The sequence below is a fragment of the Nipponia nippon genome, unplaced genomic scaffold (assembly GCF_047370975.1).
Source record: "Nipponia nippon isolate SJK-2023a ecotype South Korea unplaced genomic scaffold, ASM4737097v1 scaffold_8, whole genome shotgun sequence".
In the NCBI taxonomy this organism is placed as follows: Eukaryota; Metazoa; Chordata; class Aves; order Pelecaniformes; family Threskiornithidae; genus Nipponia; species Nipponia nippon.
Window position 1 is genome coordinate 46089092 of NW_028262402.1, and position 16715 is coordinate 46105806.

The following is a 16715-nucleotide window of genomic DNA, read 5'->3' on the forward strand; positions in this document are numbered from 1 at the left end:
CAAACAGTAAGAAAGTCGATAGTTACTTCAGATTGGTTGTATTTAAATTATTTATTTTGTTCTGCCTGTATTGTTTTGAATAGAAATAGTTTTTCTAGCTATGATGAACAGATAAACAAACCTAGCCTCTGACTTGATTTAAATTCATGGCAAATTACTGAGAGATTGCCAGTTAGGCTTTTCTGTATAAGATCCTGTATGATTTAAAGTTATATGACTAACATAGTAAGTTTCTTTATAATCTGTTATTCAAATCACAGTAGATGCAGTTGAAAGCCCTAGATGCAAAGGCAACGTTACTAAAATACGGCTGGAGGAAAAATGCTGAGCAATACACCCTACTAGTGAAACTGCGTTAAGCACAGTAACATTAAGCACTGTCAAACTGCTGCCAGCTCATTCAGATATGATCCTTAATAAAACTCATTAACTCGCTGCCTGTTGTTGCAGTCTTTAATCCTAGCAAGAGCGCATTCGCAGCCTATGCTTTTCACCAAGAAGAGTGATGAAGAGTGCTGCAGTGTGGGCTCCCCTGAGGAATTATGAATGTCTTGAAAAGACATTCCCTCCCAAGCCTCTTTGACAACTCGTGCTCTATCACCTACCAACAAGCACGACGGAAAGCACAGAAAGTGCTCTCTTCCACATTCAGTAGCCCTGATGAAGAAACAGGTGAGGTCGGAAAAACTGTTTTGAACTATTTGTTTCCCAGTCTCTTGAGTGCTTGCATTTAGCAGCTGTAGTCAGAGGTTATGTGCTGCAGGCAAGTTGCAAAAATGAGGTGGGTTTTTTTTGGGCTTAAGCAAAGTTAAACTTAAGCAAAGTTTACTTTCACAGGGCGCACTGTTCTGCTTAGTGAGTCCAAAGAATGCCACCCTTGTTGGCAAGAGCCTGTTGGGGGCTGCTGGTGAAACACACGGGTGTGCGGCTCCACAAAAAACTAAAGGTGGCCATCATAATGCTTGCCTTTGCGTAAGGATAGTTAGTGTGGTGCCACAGTAACTGATGGTCCAGTTAAATTTGACCCTAAAGTATGTGGAGAGTCAGGAGTCTTCCAGCTAGACTGGCAAATCAGCCTGCTGTTTGGGGACCTCTCTCAAAATTGCCTGGTAAAAACTCTGAGAAAGACATATCTGACATTTTGCCGCTTTTAGAGACTGGATCCAATATTGGGCATGGACATCCAAGTAGGGTATAAAATAAATTATATTCATTTACAAGCTGAATACATCACCAGGTCAGTCACTGCCTGACTGAGGAGGCACCTTCCTTATTGCCCTGAAAGTCCTGGTAGTGCTCTTGCACATGACTACAGTTCTCCAGTCACAGAAAACAGTTCCCTTGCCTACAAGACCACTTACAGTCCAGGAGTAAGTTCACCTGATGTGATGGGTATTTTCAGAAAAAGTCCGGGACACCAACAAGATCAAGCTGCTGCTTTCTTTAAAAATGCAGGTTGTGATTACCCCTGCACAACTTGTCTGTAACAGCATAGCAGTTAAGACTTTAACTGAGAGAGAAAGAGATCAAGGTTTTGTTCTTCAGGAATTTTGGATTGGCAGCCTCCACTTCTGTGGATTGCATCCTAGTAACAGCCTAGATCATAGGTAGTGTCTACTGCTGAAGCGGTACCACTGTCTAAAACATTTAAGACTGGACAAAAAAGAAAGTCCAAGTATAGACAACTTTGCAGCTTGGTCACTCTTCCGGCCCTTGACGGCCTCCTTCTAGACCCAGCTCAGTGTAAAACACCCAAGTCCTCCTTGAAAAAGTGATTGGAGTCTATGTCCTCTCTGCCAGCACAGGTGAATCATTCACCTGTGTACACTAGGCTGTGGATGCATGTCCTCTGCGTGCTCTCCTTCTAGACTGAGTTTCGAGGGTTTTTCTCTATACGCTAACAGTACTCAAGGGATAGAAAGCATAAGCCCTCATGCAAAAGGCTCTATAGACAACAGCTTTGCTGTATTTTTAGAGAGATGAACTTTTATGGTTTTCCACAGTATGACTGTTCATGAGCAGCCACTTCCTGTCCTACTGTGCTGAAAAAAAAACCCAAAAGCAAAGTTTACTTTCACAGGGCGCACTGTTCTGCTCAGTGAGCCTGAAGAATGCCACCTTTGTTGGCGAAAGCTTGCTGGGGGCTGCTGGTGAAACACACGGGGCACTGAGCTCCACATCCCCCGGACACGTGTGCTGGAGCCAAGGCTTCCCTGACACTTGGGTGCCTTCGGCTGCCACTGAACGTGGGTCTCGAGAATGACAAACCTGAGAGGAATTCAGGCTTTTAAATCCCACCTCAGGTGTCCGCTGCCTAAGCGGTTCTGTGGAAGTGCGTTTATTTTACTTTACTTGCTTCAGTCGTTTTGCTTCAGCCAATGTTTTGAGGATGTACGAGTAGTTACGCAGATTCTGGACCTGCAAGGGAAAAAACAGATGAGCAGAACTTTTTCACATTTTAAGAGTCATTTCAGAGGGCATCGGCAACCGGTACTTGACCACAAACAGGAGCAGCTGAGCCGGAGACGGAGTGCCCGGCGGAGGGGACGGAGCACGTCTCCGGCTCGGTGGGGAGCCGGGAGCCCGAGGAGGGAGCCCGAAGGTGGGGTGCATCTTCACCGAGGCGTGAGGAGCCGCGGCAGCAAGCGAGGGGCAGAAGGAGGGGGGAGCCCTGCCCGAGGGCACCTCGACGCCGCTTGCAGGGACGGGGAGCGCCGGGTGAGGCAGCTGCCGGCGGCAGCGGCGGCACCGGGGCGGGGGAGGGGGCTCGCCCCAGCGCGGGGCGCCCTCGGCGGGGCCGGGGCCGGGGCCGGGGCCGGGGCGGTGACTCGGCGCCGCCTTCAGCGCATAAAAGGCGGGAGACGGGCGGGCAGCGGTGGCAGCGCGCGCGCGGCACGCGGGGCGGCAGCGGTTGGGCTCGAGGCCGCGAGCGCGGGCGGTTGGACGGCGGGCGGGTCCTCCTGCGAGCGGGCCGGGGCCGGCGGCGGGCGCTATGCGGGCCAAGCTGCGACTCCTCTGCGCCGCGGCGGCGCTGCTCTGCGCGGCGCCGCCGGGACAGCCCAGCGCCCGGGGCGCGGCGGCCGCCGTGCTCCCCGCGGGAGAAGGGGACGGGTATGGGGTGAAGCTGTGCGGCCGGGAGTTCATCCGCGCCGTCATCTTCACCTGCGGCGGGTCCCGCTGGAAGCGGCTCTCCCTGATGGCGGCCGAGCCGGCGCCCGCGGCCGGTGAGTGTCCGGGGAGCGGGCGCGGGGGGACGGGACGGGGCGGCCCCGTCAGGCGGCCCCGGGGCGGTGGCGCTGCCTGCCCAGCCCCACGGGCCGAGGTGGCTCTCGGGGCGCCTGGCCTCGCTCGGGAGAGGTGCTGAGGGGAGATGGGGGGAAAACGCGAGGGAGCAGGGGAGGGCGAGCGCCCCGCAGCGCTGCTCGCTCCTCCCGCCCCGAGCCGCGGTGGGAGCGTCCCCGTCCCTCTCTTTCCCTCTCGTTCCCGGTGCTGGCCGGCATTGCCCGTGGCTTCTGAAAGGAAACCCACAAATTTAGAGGAAGAGGCACGGCAGTCGCTGGGGCGTCATTAGCCGGGATAACCTGCAAAGTTTTTGGTCTGTTCGGGGACATTGCTCTGGACGGGGCTGAGCAGCCCTGCCGGCGGCCGCGGCTGACTAAACTCTTTTTTATTTAAAAAAGACCCACAAACAATAAATTACACTTGTTTCTCCTTGGCCATGCAGGGAGGTGTGATGCACCCTTGGAAGCGGTAGGGAGTGTCCCTCGGTATGGCTTCTCTCCCTTCCCAAAGCTCGGTAACTCTTGGGGCTGGGGGGTCCTGCCTCAATTGTCCCTCTCCGCCAGGAGCCTGGCGGCTCTGCTCCTCATCCTTCTGGGCCCTGCGAGGGGCATGATCGGATATGGAATCGTTTGAATCGTTTGGGGCTTGTATCACTCGCTTGTGCTGCTCTGTACAAAAGAGTTAGCTCGTTGGAGGATGGATGGGACTCTTTGGTGCTTCAGGTGACAATTTAAACAGCAGGAACTGCTTTAGGGATCTTTGGTGAACAGTTAATGGGTAAAATATTCCTCAGAGAATTTTACTGTCATGTGTTTCAAGTCCAATATGTTAAGAAGTGCAAGTAGATGCTTTTTGGGCTGTGTTATCAAACTACAGTGATGTAACAAAGTAATTCTAAGTGGTGACTCTCATTTATGTTGGTATTTTGAATAGCGAAAATAACATTTTTAACAAGGACAAAAGTTGGCTAAAATGTGCAATGGAAGAGCTTCTTTTTTGTTGCTTAAACATGCTGTTATTGAAATAACAGTGGACCTCAGGCAGCTAATGAAGCCAGTATTTGGGGTTTCTTGGATTTTTTTTCTTTTTTCCCAACAGGTTGAGTAGAAGATAAAAGTTACCTTTGTAATTATAACAAATTACGTATGTACAGCCTCTGCTGGGATTGTGTTCTTTTCACAGCAAACTTTGTTTTCCTTTTTATTACCAGTAGCTTCTGAGAGCACCAGTCACTAAGGAGCCCCTGCTGTGCTGCATGCTGTCTAACTAAAAGTCTTCCCTGCCCCAAAAGGCTACTAAATAGCAGTTGCTGTCTAATTAGTAAAGTAGCTACAACCACTTTTATTTTTGAACATATTCAGGCAACTCTTCTGTCTGAAAGTTAGCTTCTATATATTAATTAGCCATATTAAAGCAAATATAACATTCACTGGATGCTCTCACGTTCTTTCAGCTTTCTCAAACAAAAAACATATTAACAGCATTAAGACCATGAGACAAACACTTATTTGGGATTTTTAAACTTAAGAATTGAAGGAGCTGCTTTTCTTTACATTAGCTAAAGTAAGCAATGCCACAACGCTAAAACCAAGAGAAACAGTGCGAGGTGAAAGGAAGTAGAGCTAGATTTTTGAGAACACTTCAGTCAGTGAGACAAGTGTGTTTCTAAGTAAATTCTGCAAGCCTCTGCTGTGCCTTGTGAAATGAAAGAAATGAGTGGAAAGCATCGGCTGAAAATAGCTATAGAAAAATACATCTATAAGAAGCAGTTTGCATACAATATTTACTTATTTAGTCCTCCCTACATTTGTTCTTCATATGATGCTAGTTTGTGTGATTGTGCATAGGAGAGGAGTGGTCTAATTAATCCATGAGCCACATGACATCACTCTGTGTGGTTTCCGGGTATGTGTCTTTACAGCAAAATTTTGTTTCTATAGAAATATTGAGACTTCTCTATCAGCAGCACTGCAGTTGTGATGGGGTGTCTATACCTCAGTCGCAGTTGTAGCCATGTACTCTCCATGTCTAACAGGCTGCATAGCCTTTAAAACATAAAGATTCCCCTAAAAGTAAACTGTAAGTAAAGTAAATCATGAAGTAGAGACTCTGCAGCACTAACCGTTCTCCTAGATAACAGTGCTTTGCTTGTTACTAACCGAATGGTTTTTATTGCTAACTCTTAGAGCTATGCACTCCTTCTGGTACTCCTTCTGCAGCCTGAACTTAAAAAAAGTCTTCTCTTTCAACAGATTCTGCACAGACAGCAAGTAACAAACTACTGGGAAACTTCAAGCTGCAATCAGTTTTGGGTCCTGAAGGGGAGCAGCTGCAGAGAAGCAGCTCGTTTCTTGGATGGGAGGCGTTGAAGGACTTGTATAGTTTAAATGACTATAATGAATACGTACCTGTGGCAGACGACTTCAAAGAACTTGTTCGCCAGGTAGAAGAAGCTGTTCAGAAGGACAGGGGAGGAACAGGAATTGCAAACCCCATGGGATCAAACGCTTATCTTTGGGCCAGGTATCCCAGAAGAAAACGAGAATCTCTGGGTTTGGCAGGAATGTGTTGCAAATGGGGCTGTACAAAAGCTGAGATTAGTACTATATGCAGAGTTTAAAATCCCCTCTGCACTTACGCATGAAATCAATGTTTGTTGCAGTGCTACTTGATTGAATACTCTGTGGAGGAAGAAAACTCTCACTGTATTTTGTTTTGTCTGTATGTGCCAGTCAATACTGCTGGTTTTCTTTAAAAAAAAAAAAAATCCACAAGTGTAGTTGTAACAACTTTGGTTTTTGCTGCAGTAACTTTTAATCTGTATTTTTTACTAAGTCTTTTCATTTTAATGTTGAGCCTTTACACTTATATTACAAATGTATTATATCTTTGTAACACTTTAGGAAGTACTTCAGTGTTTCATTAAAGTGTAATTATACTAAGTGTTACCGAATTGTTGTTTCTCTGTCAACAGTGATATTCTTGAAATGGCATTCATGGTACAAAGATGTACAGAAAGGATATATTGCCAATTGAAACTCCACTCAACACTGACTCAGCTTGCCGATTATTTTGAACGCACTTTTTTCCATTTCCTTGTAATTGCAGAATTGTTTTATGCAATATTGTCTTTCTAGAAACTTTACTGCAATACAACGCTTGCAGCCTAAATATTTCTTCATGTTCGCGGATGGGCTTAAATAGTTAGCGGGTGAAGTATTAACACTTTAATTATTCCTTGTTTGCCTGACTTCCCCATTTTTTTTCCTACTGCTGCTAAGTGAGAGTGTTGGATGTGCTTCAAGTAACTTATTGTACAGACACTCAGGCATCTTCCTGTCTGTTCCTATGGTACGCTGGTCTACGCTACTTCAGATGTATTTCTAAGTTGCTAATTGCTACTGTATTTATAAATAGCTGATTTAATCTGTCTAGTTTCTGAGCTTTTTGCCTTCCTGGCTGTTTTTCTCAACTGTAACAAGTTATATTTCTAGCTATGCTGTTGATGACTTGAGGTTTTTGTTTTTTCTGACCTTTATGATACTCATGGTAACTTAACGTAGCTTTGTAGCTGTAGTTGACTCAGAGTGTACTTCATAGCTTAGACTGCACAGTTGTTACCTTTGGCTTCATTCTTTAAATTGTCTTTTGGAAAGTGTTCTTTGATTGAACTACTGCTTAGTGAAATTACTGCATCACTTCTTTATCCCTTTTCCTAAGATGATATTGTTATTCCAACAATTAGGCATCTATCAATCCTTTTTATTTTTTTAAGCCATGTCAGTTTTATTCAGTAGAGACTGGGCAGAACGGACATTCACTATGAATGCTGTTATCTTCCAGCTGAAAAGCACGATCTCTTCCATCATTGTAACAAAAATGTTTAGCAAGAAATGAGTTTTCTTCTTCCACACCGTTATTGTAGTGACTGTAAGATGCTTCTCGTCACTCTGAGTGGAGAAGGTAACTATGTAAAGTTCTGCTATAGTTTTCTTTGACACAAGCTAGCTAAACTTCTACAGTGTAGCTTCCAGCCACTTCACCTCCCAAATAATTCTGGGGTTGGAGACTCCTCGTTTAGATCAGGATTTCGTAGAAGAATACAGGAGTTTGAGGGGAAGTGTTCCTTGGTTTTGAGTAGGATCCAGGGCTTTGGAAGTTAAGATTCCTTAGTAAGGTGAAAACTAAATGGTACATAGAATCCCTAAGAAAACAGAAAATGTGAAAATGCCATGCCTGATGAAACTGAACATGAGCCTGTAGGTATTGTTCATTTTGCTAGAAAACTTTCTGCCAATCCTTTAAAAAAGAATATTGGGAAAGGTGAATACGGTGTTTTTTCTGCTTGCTTGCTTGCTCCAGTAGCACTGGTCTGTCCAGGTAGACAGCTTGCATGTATAGTGAGCAGGCTTTTTTCTGTCCTGAGGGAAACAAAAATGTAGTTAAAACCTTAAACTTGTGAGCTTAAGTCTTGAATGGAACAACCTGGAGTTTAACTTGCCAGGTTGGATGTAACCTATTGGTAAAACTATAAATAGTTTAAGTGGAAATTAATGTTCAAGATGAACTGTTTCATGCTGACACAGAATTATAAATAGAAAAATCAGTCTTTATCTGACATAAACAGGTGTTTTTCAGAGGTATGAGTCAAGATACGTCAGTATGTGTAACCCAGAGAAATGGTGACATTTGTGTTTTCATTGGGTTTCTTAATAAGCCTTGTCATAGCCTGTAAGGGCGTTAGCAGGTCAGCTGTGGCATAGATACATGGCACAGACTGAAATCCAGTCTGTGTTTTAGAGTGAGGAAGTATTTGACTCTCTATATACACTGGGGCGTGCAAAGATTTTCTTTGTTTTAAAGCAAATTGTGTTTTCAAAGACCTCTAAGGCTTTCTGTGTGGGTAGGCCATATTTTATAATGGTTCTTTGCAATGTAGCCAAAGGTGACAATTATGTGTCACTCGATTGCAACAGGACTAGAGGACGCGATCTGCTCCGGTTCACATGACTCAGTGTCCAAACACATGTTTTTAAGACCAGAAGCAAACCTTTTACGTAAAATGAGGTGTCTGACTAGTTAGATGGGGGAAGCAAACACGTTTTGGAGCAGACAGCTCTAGATGTAAAATAATTACGGAGTTGACATATTGATCCAAATAGCAGACCAAAAGGACATTCGTTGTCTCTGCTGAAAGCTCCTCTGGGAGTACGGCCGTACGTATATCGCAGCATAAACGCGAGCGCAGCAGTTCAAAGCAGCGCACTGTGCTTACCATCACAGCTGTTCAGAAACATACACTTCTGCACAAGAAATAAGCTTTTTTTCACCCATTTCATTCACAGAGCAATTAGCTATTGAGAAAAGCATTGTTTTAGCAACTTGCTGCTTACCGAAATTGCAGCCCCATTGATATAGACTTAACCCATGGGAAGTGTCCAGTTTCTGGGTAATCATCTGTTACGATGTGTGAGCTATCTTCTGAACAGCTATTTTGAGTTCATGGGTAAGAAATCATACATCAGCATGTTCATGTGTGGGCACTGCTGTCTGCGTCTGCAAGAGCTCATTATTCTGGATGGTTTGGGGACCTTTTTTCGCCCTGGGTGTAGTCTGATTCCGGTCTGGCTGTGAACTCCTTGAGCAATGCCCAAAGGCAGGGGAGCAATCCACGGCAGGGCATGCAACAGCTGTTCCAGCCCTATTCCCTGCGATTGCCTTCTTTAAAACCTGAGAGAACTCCTCCTGCAAAGCAGTAAGCAATGTGGAGATTGTGACAGAGCTAGAGCCGAGCACCTCAAAGGAGGGTAAGGTGTAAGTTTGATCACACGCAGGATGCTGAGTGTGCTACAGAGAGCTATCTAACAAACCCCAGAGACCGAGAGGACGCGACTCCCTTCTCTGTCTAGTCCTATTTGGTCAGTTGCTTACTTTGCCACTTGTTTAAACCATACAGGAAAAAATCTAGATTTCTGAGTTATTGGAGTAGATGTGTTTTTCTTTTTTCTTTCAGTCTGTCTTTTTTCACCTCTGCTGATAGGCAGGAAAAAAGTTAACCTTTATTTCTACATTCTGGCAAAGCCAGAGGCAGGCCTCGAGTTAGCACTCTGAGTTTTTGGAAGACTTTCTGAGACGACCATCTTTCCTCCTCAGCAGGCAGCAGAGACTCAAGAGAAAATGTGTACGCCTTTCCTACCCAGCAGAACAGAACCTGCAGAGATTTGTATCCCATCTGCTGCCACTCACTGGTATCAGCAAGTAGCTGACAGAGAGGCCTTTTCTCATTTGTGCCACATGGAATTCCATCACGCATGGAATGAATTTTTTCCTGGCACAGCTTTTCTGTGTCTTGGGAACAAAGACCCGAGCTGTCGGCTCCTTTCCCTGGACTTCAGCTCCAACAAAGTCCGAGCTGGCTGTTACTTTGACTGCTTTGTGCCACCTGCTTTGTGGTCAGGCCTTGGTATCAAACACTGCACCATCACAGTGTGCTTGTCCAGTACTATTTTCTGACCAATATACTCTAGAGAACCAGCACTAATAGGAAGGAAAGTAAATTCTCTAGTGTGTGCATGAGCCTCTTTTCCTCCACCTAACCTCCCCACTACCTACATTTTACCTGGAAGGTTCCTATACTTGATTTGCAATGCTAGAAGTTCCTCAACTGCAGCCTACTCTTATGTTTTAACCTTAAAGTGTGTAAATCCAGATGCATATCTATGACTTTTCAAGAGCACATCATTGTTAACACAGCTGAGCGAGGTAGCATCTCTCTCACATAACAGAAACTCACAAGAGAACCAAAACCCAGCTTCCAGCCTTTGTGCTTTGAAAACTTCTGCCCTTCGAAGTAGGCCAGCCAAACAAGCCCCAGCAAGATGTGCCTCTTGGCCTTCTCTGGATTATACTCTTTGACCTGAGACTCTCCAGTTTCTGTAAAAGCTCAGCCAGCAAGTGATGCATCCCTTCTGGCAATGAGGAATGCCTCTTCAGGAACTGTTTTGTCCAGAGAAGCTGACAGTGAAGGGCAGTAAGATCACGCTTTTCACCTCTGCACCAGAACTGGATCACCATGGCTTCAGCTCTCCTGGTATCGCTCTTCAATGGCTTATTTAATGCTAGCATGATGTTGTGCCCTCTGTCAGCAACCTGGTGTAAAGAGTTTGCCTGTGACTATATGCTTCTGGCACTGCAGAAGTTGTTGAGCTCAGCAGCAACTAGTCTTGGCACCAAAGGCCACTGTTGAAGTACTTCTCCGTCTCTGTAGTTTTGCATCTTTTTGTCCCTGTGCCAAGAGATGGAATCTCCTGAGGTGCTTCCCATGCAGCAACACAGTGTGAGGATATGCTTTTTCCTCCTGCCCTTTTTTTCATTTGAGCTCACAACACGGGGCTGAGTGCTCCAGTGCAGTGCCACGTTGATCCCAGCAGTCTTCTGCCCTCTGTGCAGAGCTCCTGAGAGGCAGAGACTTTAGTAGGCAGGACAACCTTCATGTCCTGCTGAAATGTGGTACCTGTTGGTCTTGGAGTCTTTCGGTAACACGTGTGCTCTGCAACAGGCTGATGACAGCTAAGACACCTTGCTGGTTTGAGGGGCAGGAAGATTCAAGCCTTGATACAAGGAACAATGAGGGCCAAGTTACTTGAACAACTAGGCAACTTTTCAGAACCTCTTAAGGTTTGTAGCAGTACTGCTGCTTTCCCACTTCAGAGGAAAGTCTGGTACTTCTTACGCCTTGTCAGATTTCCTACACTACCAACATTCATTTTAAGTCTCTCAGCACTAGGTCTCTTGGGTCTCTTCCACTCTCATTGACTGCTGCATGAGAGAGAGAACCATGTGTGCATGTGTGTATCATCATCTAAATTAGAAGGCTCAGAAACTGAATAGGTCATGGAAAAAGGCATAGTCTTCTGCACTGTTCCTGTTGGCCAGCAACCAGTCAGACCTTGTTTGCCAGATGCGAGTCTAATTTTGTTTAAATTTTAACCTTTTAACTTAACTTTTGCAGGCTCACCCACCTGATGTAAGAGAAGCATTCACAGCTTTGCTTTTGGAGACTTTGCTGACTTCCAGCCCAGCACTGAAGTGTGTAGATACACCCACCTGTCTATCCCCTCAGCTGTTTGTCTGCAATGCCTCTTAGAGATGTGGAGTGCAGATATCTTCAAAGAGATACACTCATCTTGGCAAGGACTTTTTATTCATCAGAACCTCATCCTTTAAGAACCTCATCCTCTTTTCAAGGATTTTTAGACTACTCTGCAATTCCTGGAAATATTTCCAAAATTTATATGTGGAAGCAAACCTTCCAATTTTTTTGTCGTTCCCCTCAGACTCTCCTTTTGGCAGACCCTCAGTAATTACAACTTTGCCGATCCTCCTTTAAGCACACACAAGCTTTTTGTCTTAGTGTCGTTCCAACCTTGTCCAAAACTTTACTCAGGCAGCAGCATCCATCTCAAAATTTGTCTTAATTATTTGGCTTAACTATTCTCTCTTTCAGACTTGGCAGCATCCAGTAATCTCTTATTTTTTTTCTTTGAGCCTAGATTTAACTATAAACTTTTAGATTATGGCTAAACTAAATTAGTTGACCTGAATAGGTAATTGGAGGATCCAGATAAAGCCCATGACACAGCCCCTTGCATTCTATGAAGAGGTCAGCAAGGAGCCAGGTTTTTCACAGTACATGGCAAGAGGACGAGAGACAATGGTGATAAAGTGAAACACCAGAGGCTCAGGTGTGAGATAAGAAGTCATCCGCCCATGAGGACAGCCTGGCAGTGGGGCCAGGATGCAGAAAGGTGATGCCGTCTCCCGTCTTGGGGAGTTTTCAAGCCCTGGCTGGGTAACATCTTGAGGAGCCTGGTCTGACCCCGCAGCTGAGCCTGCTGTGGGCAGGGTGTGGGACAGGAGCCCTGCCAAGGTCGTGACAATCTGTGTTCCCCTGGGGTTTCCCCTGCAGGAGTGCAGCCGGGACTGGCTGCAGAAAGGATACAAACCAAGGAGTCACAAGACAGTAATCAATACAAAGACTTAGATGTGGAAGGAGGTATTTTCCTGATGTGGTATAGAGAGACGTAAGCAGAAACATCTTAGTTCATTATATAGAGATATATATTCATTATGTGTTATTGTTCATTATATACTAATAGATAACTGGCACATATATACACCCACACTATAATTAGTTTATTACATAGTAATGCAAGAGGATAGGACACAGGAATGCCTAGATGTCTTAAATCATATTCAAAATCATGTCTTAATTGGCTTGATAGAGATTTGGTTGGTTAGTTCATACAGACAAGTATGGTCTGTTCAGGAAAGACAGCTAAGACTAAAAGGCTATCATCTCAAGTATGTGTATGCTTCTTCTTTAGTTCAGAGGGCTATTGGAGGCTAGAATGACTAAACATTTCGCAGTAAAAGCAATATTGCTGTCACGTAGGGGAATACGGTAGGCTGTAAATAAAGAAAATAATGGAGATGAGTCTTTCTCTGGGTGACCAAAGGACTTCTTATCAAAAACGTAAAAACTTCATTCTAAAGGGAAATTTCAATTATCATTTTGATGAAAAAGCAATACAGAAAGACACAGACTACCCAGAAGAGTCTGGAAAGGTGTTGAAGCACTCTGCAGAAGATGGAGAAAACAACTGGAGGGGAATGTGCTGTTTAACTACAACCACTACGAAAGATTTGGCTGAGAATGTGGACATGGTGGGCATCATAAGAAAGAACGACCATGATATAGTAATTTTTAGAAAAGAAAGAGCATTAAAACAAATCATGACATAGAGAAGAAAAAACAAGTATATCTAATGCCTGCGCCCATGCTCCAGCTTTTACTGAAATTACCAAGGGCAATTGACTAGCACAACCGCACCAGTGATCTAGGGCTGAGAATTGAGACTAGGCTGATGTCATGGACGAGTGGAATGCACCTCACTCAAAAGAGAGAAGCAGCAATATGTTCTACTAAGGTAAAATAATTGGCAGTTAAAAAAATTGATGGAATTTAACAAAGTTTCATAGTGGTTTCACAAGGTTCAATAAGTTTGATGGCAAGGTTCACCTTGTTAATTACTTCATGGAAGAAACATACAAAGGACAATTGCGTTAGAATTGAGTTACAATGACTCATAAAGAGACAGGAGATGCAAAGAGTAGGGAAGACCCTCCTGTTGTGTCATGAGGTCCAAAGCAGTCCCCCTTGCTTTCTAAACTCCTTATGGAGCCTAGGTGCGGCTAGGTCCAATCTTAGTCTCAGACTTGGACAACAGTTTATGCCTAATGGAATTTTCTATACAATGTTTCTAATAATATTCAGTAGCTACATGGATTAGCAATGTTTCATTAGTATTAATTCAGCATGGTATCAGTCACTTACCAAGGATCTGTCACAAGTAAGGCATCTCCCTGTTTTGGGAAAGGAAGGATCTCTTAATCTCAGGTGAGGAATCTCAGATCTTGAGAGGCGTCCCTGCTCAAGGGGACAGTGACCAGGCATGCAGTCCAGCTGCAATTCAAGGAGAGCTCCAGCTGGGCCCATCCTCACGGTAATATTTATAGGGTGAAGTAGCTGGGTGCTAGTCCGTAGTATAGACAAGAGAGATGTCTTCGTTTTAGCTCTGGTATCTTGTTCTGTACTTTGGTTATCTTGCATTTTTGGATTTCAAAACCACCTTTCGAAATATTTTTCTGAGGCACATTCACTCCCTTGTACGTGAGCCAGGAGCTTTCCAGCTCGCCAGTTCACCACAGGGTGTGAGGCCTCTTTCTCCTTGGTCAGCCTGAACCAAAGTACGGCTGGGGTCAAGTGTATCCGTCACAGCTTAATAAAGAATGATTCAGAGTGGGCTTGTTTAGCCGGGTTCATGCCCCAGGCTGAGACGGCAGAATCATCAATAGTTACCTGTGGGAATTCAAAGAGGACAAGAGAGCTTCCAGGTGGTAGGAAAAAATATATAAACTCTGTTTAAAAAGTGGACAGAGAATTACAGATCAGTCAGTCTGACTGTAATTCAGGGGGCAAGAGGAAATGTAGCAAACAGACAAATAATATGCAGATACTTAGAAGATGATGAAGAAGAACCATCATGGATTTAAAAAAAAAAAATTATCAAATCTTGTGGTTAGGTAGGATGTTATATATCTTGGCATCAAAACTGACAAGCCTTGCAAAAACCCCAGGGTAACACAAACTGAACTAAACTATTAATAAGAGGAGCACTGTCAGACCCTCTTAGTATGGTGTTCCAGCCATTTATCAGAGGTGTGCCATCGAGGAGGAGGGACAGACCAAACTGAGTTCAGAGCATCCTCTCTTTGGTTTAGTACTACTTGACAGTTTCATTAATTGTTTGCATGAAGGAAGAGACACAATGAAGAAGCAGAAAGAACCAGAGAAAAGATGCAGAGAAATTTGCAGATGGCATTAAGGAGGAAGGGACTGGAATTATGTTGGAAGAGTTCAGACTGATCTTCAAAAATTAGGGAAATTATTTCCTACGTTTAGGAATAATCAAAAGCATAAATACAAGGGATGTATGGCTATACAGAAGAATCTGGGGTTGTAGACGGTCACAGAATGAGATAATAATATCATATGGTAAAAACAGGCAAACATCATATGGGGATATATAAATGAAAATTTTAACTGTAAGATATGTGAAATATTTCTTCTGCTGGGAACAAATAAGGCCCGCAGTACCATTCCTAGTTTTGGACACAACAATTCAGGAAGGAGGAAGTCTGTAAAACAGTAACAAGAATTATCAAAGATACAGAAAATATGGCTTGTAAAGAAAGAATGTAGAAATGGCTGTTGTTTTATACAGAGCAAAGATGACTGAGGCAAGAACTTGCAGAAGTCTTCAGCCTATGTAAAGGCAGCAGTAAAGACGAAACAAAGAAATTTTACATAACCAGTAGGACAAAGAACAATGTGTTTAGACTACAGAAATGTACTTTAGAATCAGAAAAGACTTTTTAAGAACACGGAAAAGTGATCACTGGAATAGACTTCTCATAGAGTTTATGGGATCCTCACTGCGTATTGGATAAATATCTATCAAGAATAACTTCAATATGGCAGGAGAGGTAGGTCTACAAGGATATTAAAAAACCCTAGTCCCTTTTACAGGATCTCATAACCATGAATTTTTTATAAAGAGCAGAAAACTGTCAATTCGGGGTACTTAGTAAGTGGTATGATAGAAGGACTTGATTGTGATCACCTGTCCATTAGTCTAAACTATACATTTATACTGGAAACATACTTGTGTCAGTTCCTTTAAAATCCACTTGACAGTCCTCACATCTAAGGAATTTGGTATTCTCTCATCTTGGGAACTCTCCTGTGATTTCTGAAAGATTTGCCAAACTTTTCTCTCCTCTCCCCCATTTAGGAATTCAGTTTGCAGTGGGATTCCAACCTGTTTGATCCTTGATGGAGAAGGTCTTTTAGTCTGTGAAAACCAATTTTTTTTGTTTGCTATCAAACCATCCTTTTAAATAGCAATATCTTTGGCTAAGTGAATAGAAGGATTCATGTCCTTATGTCAGATGCTCTTCTGTTGAAGGCTGAAGTCACGCTTAGGTTTAACCTTAAATTTTAGTCAAGGTCTTTTCAGAGGTCTATTCAGAGGTAAGTTTGGTTTACCTTTTTAATTGATAGATCAGTATTTCTGAGGAAAAGCCACTGTGTGACCTGACTGAGAGTTTTTAATGACAGAGTTAGAAAAGCCCATTGATCTGATTAGAGCTCAGTCAGCTGTAGCTCAGGCAACACATCTAGCATCCATATTTAACGGATGGTTCTTTTCAACTCCTCTTGATGTAATTGTTTAGCTTTTGTTGTTTCATTGTTCAAGTTAGATGTACTCAGTACTACACTAGATGACTGCTAACTGGAGTTCTTGTTGGGGGGAAATTACTGCAATTTTAAATGAATTGCAATACACTTGAGCTGTCTACTCAGTTATATTTAAATAATTTAAATATCTGATTTAATTTCTTAATAAAGTTTTACAAAAGCCCTGTAAAAATTGTTTTATATATATAAAGACTAAAGCTAAAGTGAGTTGTCTATGTTCAGTAAAACAGTAGACAAATTATATTGGCATAGCAAAATCACTAATAGCTATTGCATTTGTAAGATTTTTTTTTCTTTTTAAGAAATCAGTAATATGATGGCAGCTGTATTACAGAGGGAATGAAATACGATGTTAATTTTCTCCCACCATGCAGCATTCAATCACACACCACCCAGCTAAAATTGATTGTATGTACCTAAAATATATACTGATCACACGCTTTGAACTTGCACAGGATTTTTTTTGCTGTCTTTTCTTAGGTAGTCTGACATGCAGCAATTCTGAAAGAACCCTGCAATAATATCTTTTTTTCTCCTGGCATACTTAATC

General features: G+C 43.5%; 1 protein-coding gene across 1 annotated transcript; it reads left to right on the top strand.

Moving 5' to 3' along the window:
• Window positions 1-2879: 2879 nt before the first annotated feature.
• On the top strand, window positions 2880-6230 carry LOC104021467 (relaxin-3). The gene is made up of 2 exons (XM_087741475.1): window positions 2880-3224; window positions 5535-6230. Exons 1-2 carry the CDS (start codon window positions 2993-2995, stop codon window positions 5900-5902), a joined length of 600 nt encoding a protein of 199 aa, XP_087597601.1. The 5' UTR covers window positions 2880-2992; the 3' UTR covers window positions 5903-6230.
• Window positions 6231-16715: the final 10485 nt, after the last annotated feature.

What these genes read in the sequence shown, in the direction of transcription:
- LOC104021467 (XM_087741475.1), top strand. Translation starts at nt 2,993, where the DNA reads ATGCGGGCCAAGCTGCGACTCCTCTGCGCCGCGGCGGCGCTGCTCTGC. An exon ending in CGAGCCGGCGCCCGCGGCCG is followed by an intron (nt 3,225 to 5,534) that starts GTGAGTGTCCGG and finishes CTCTTTCAACAG; the next exon opens with ATTCTGCACAGACAGCAAGT.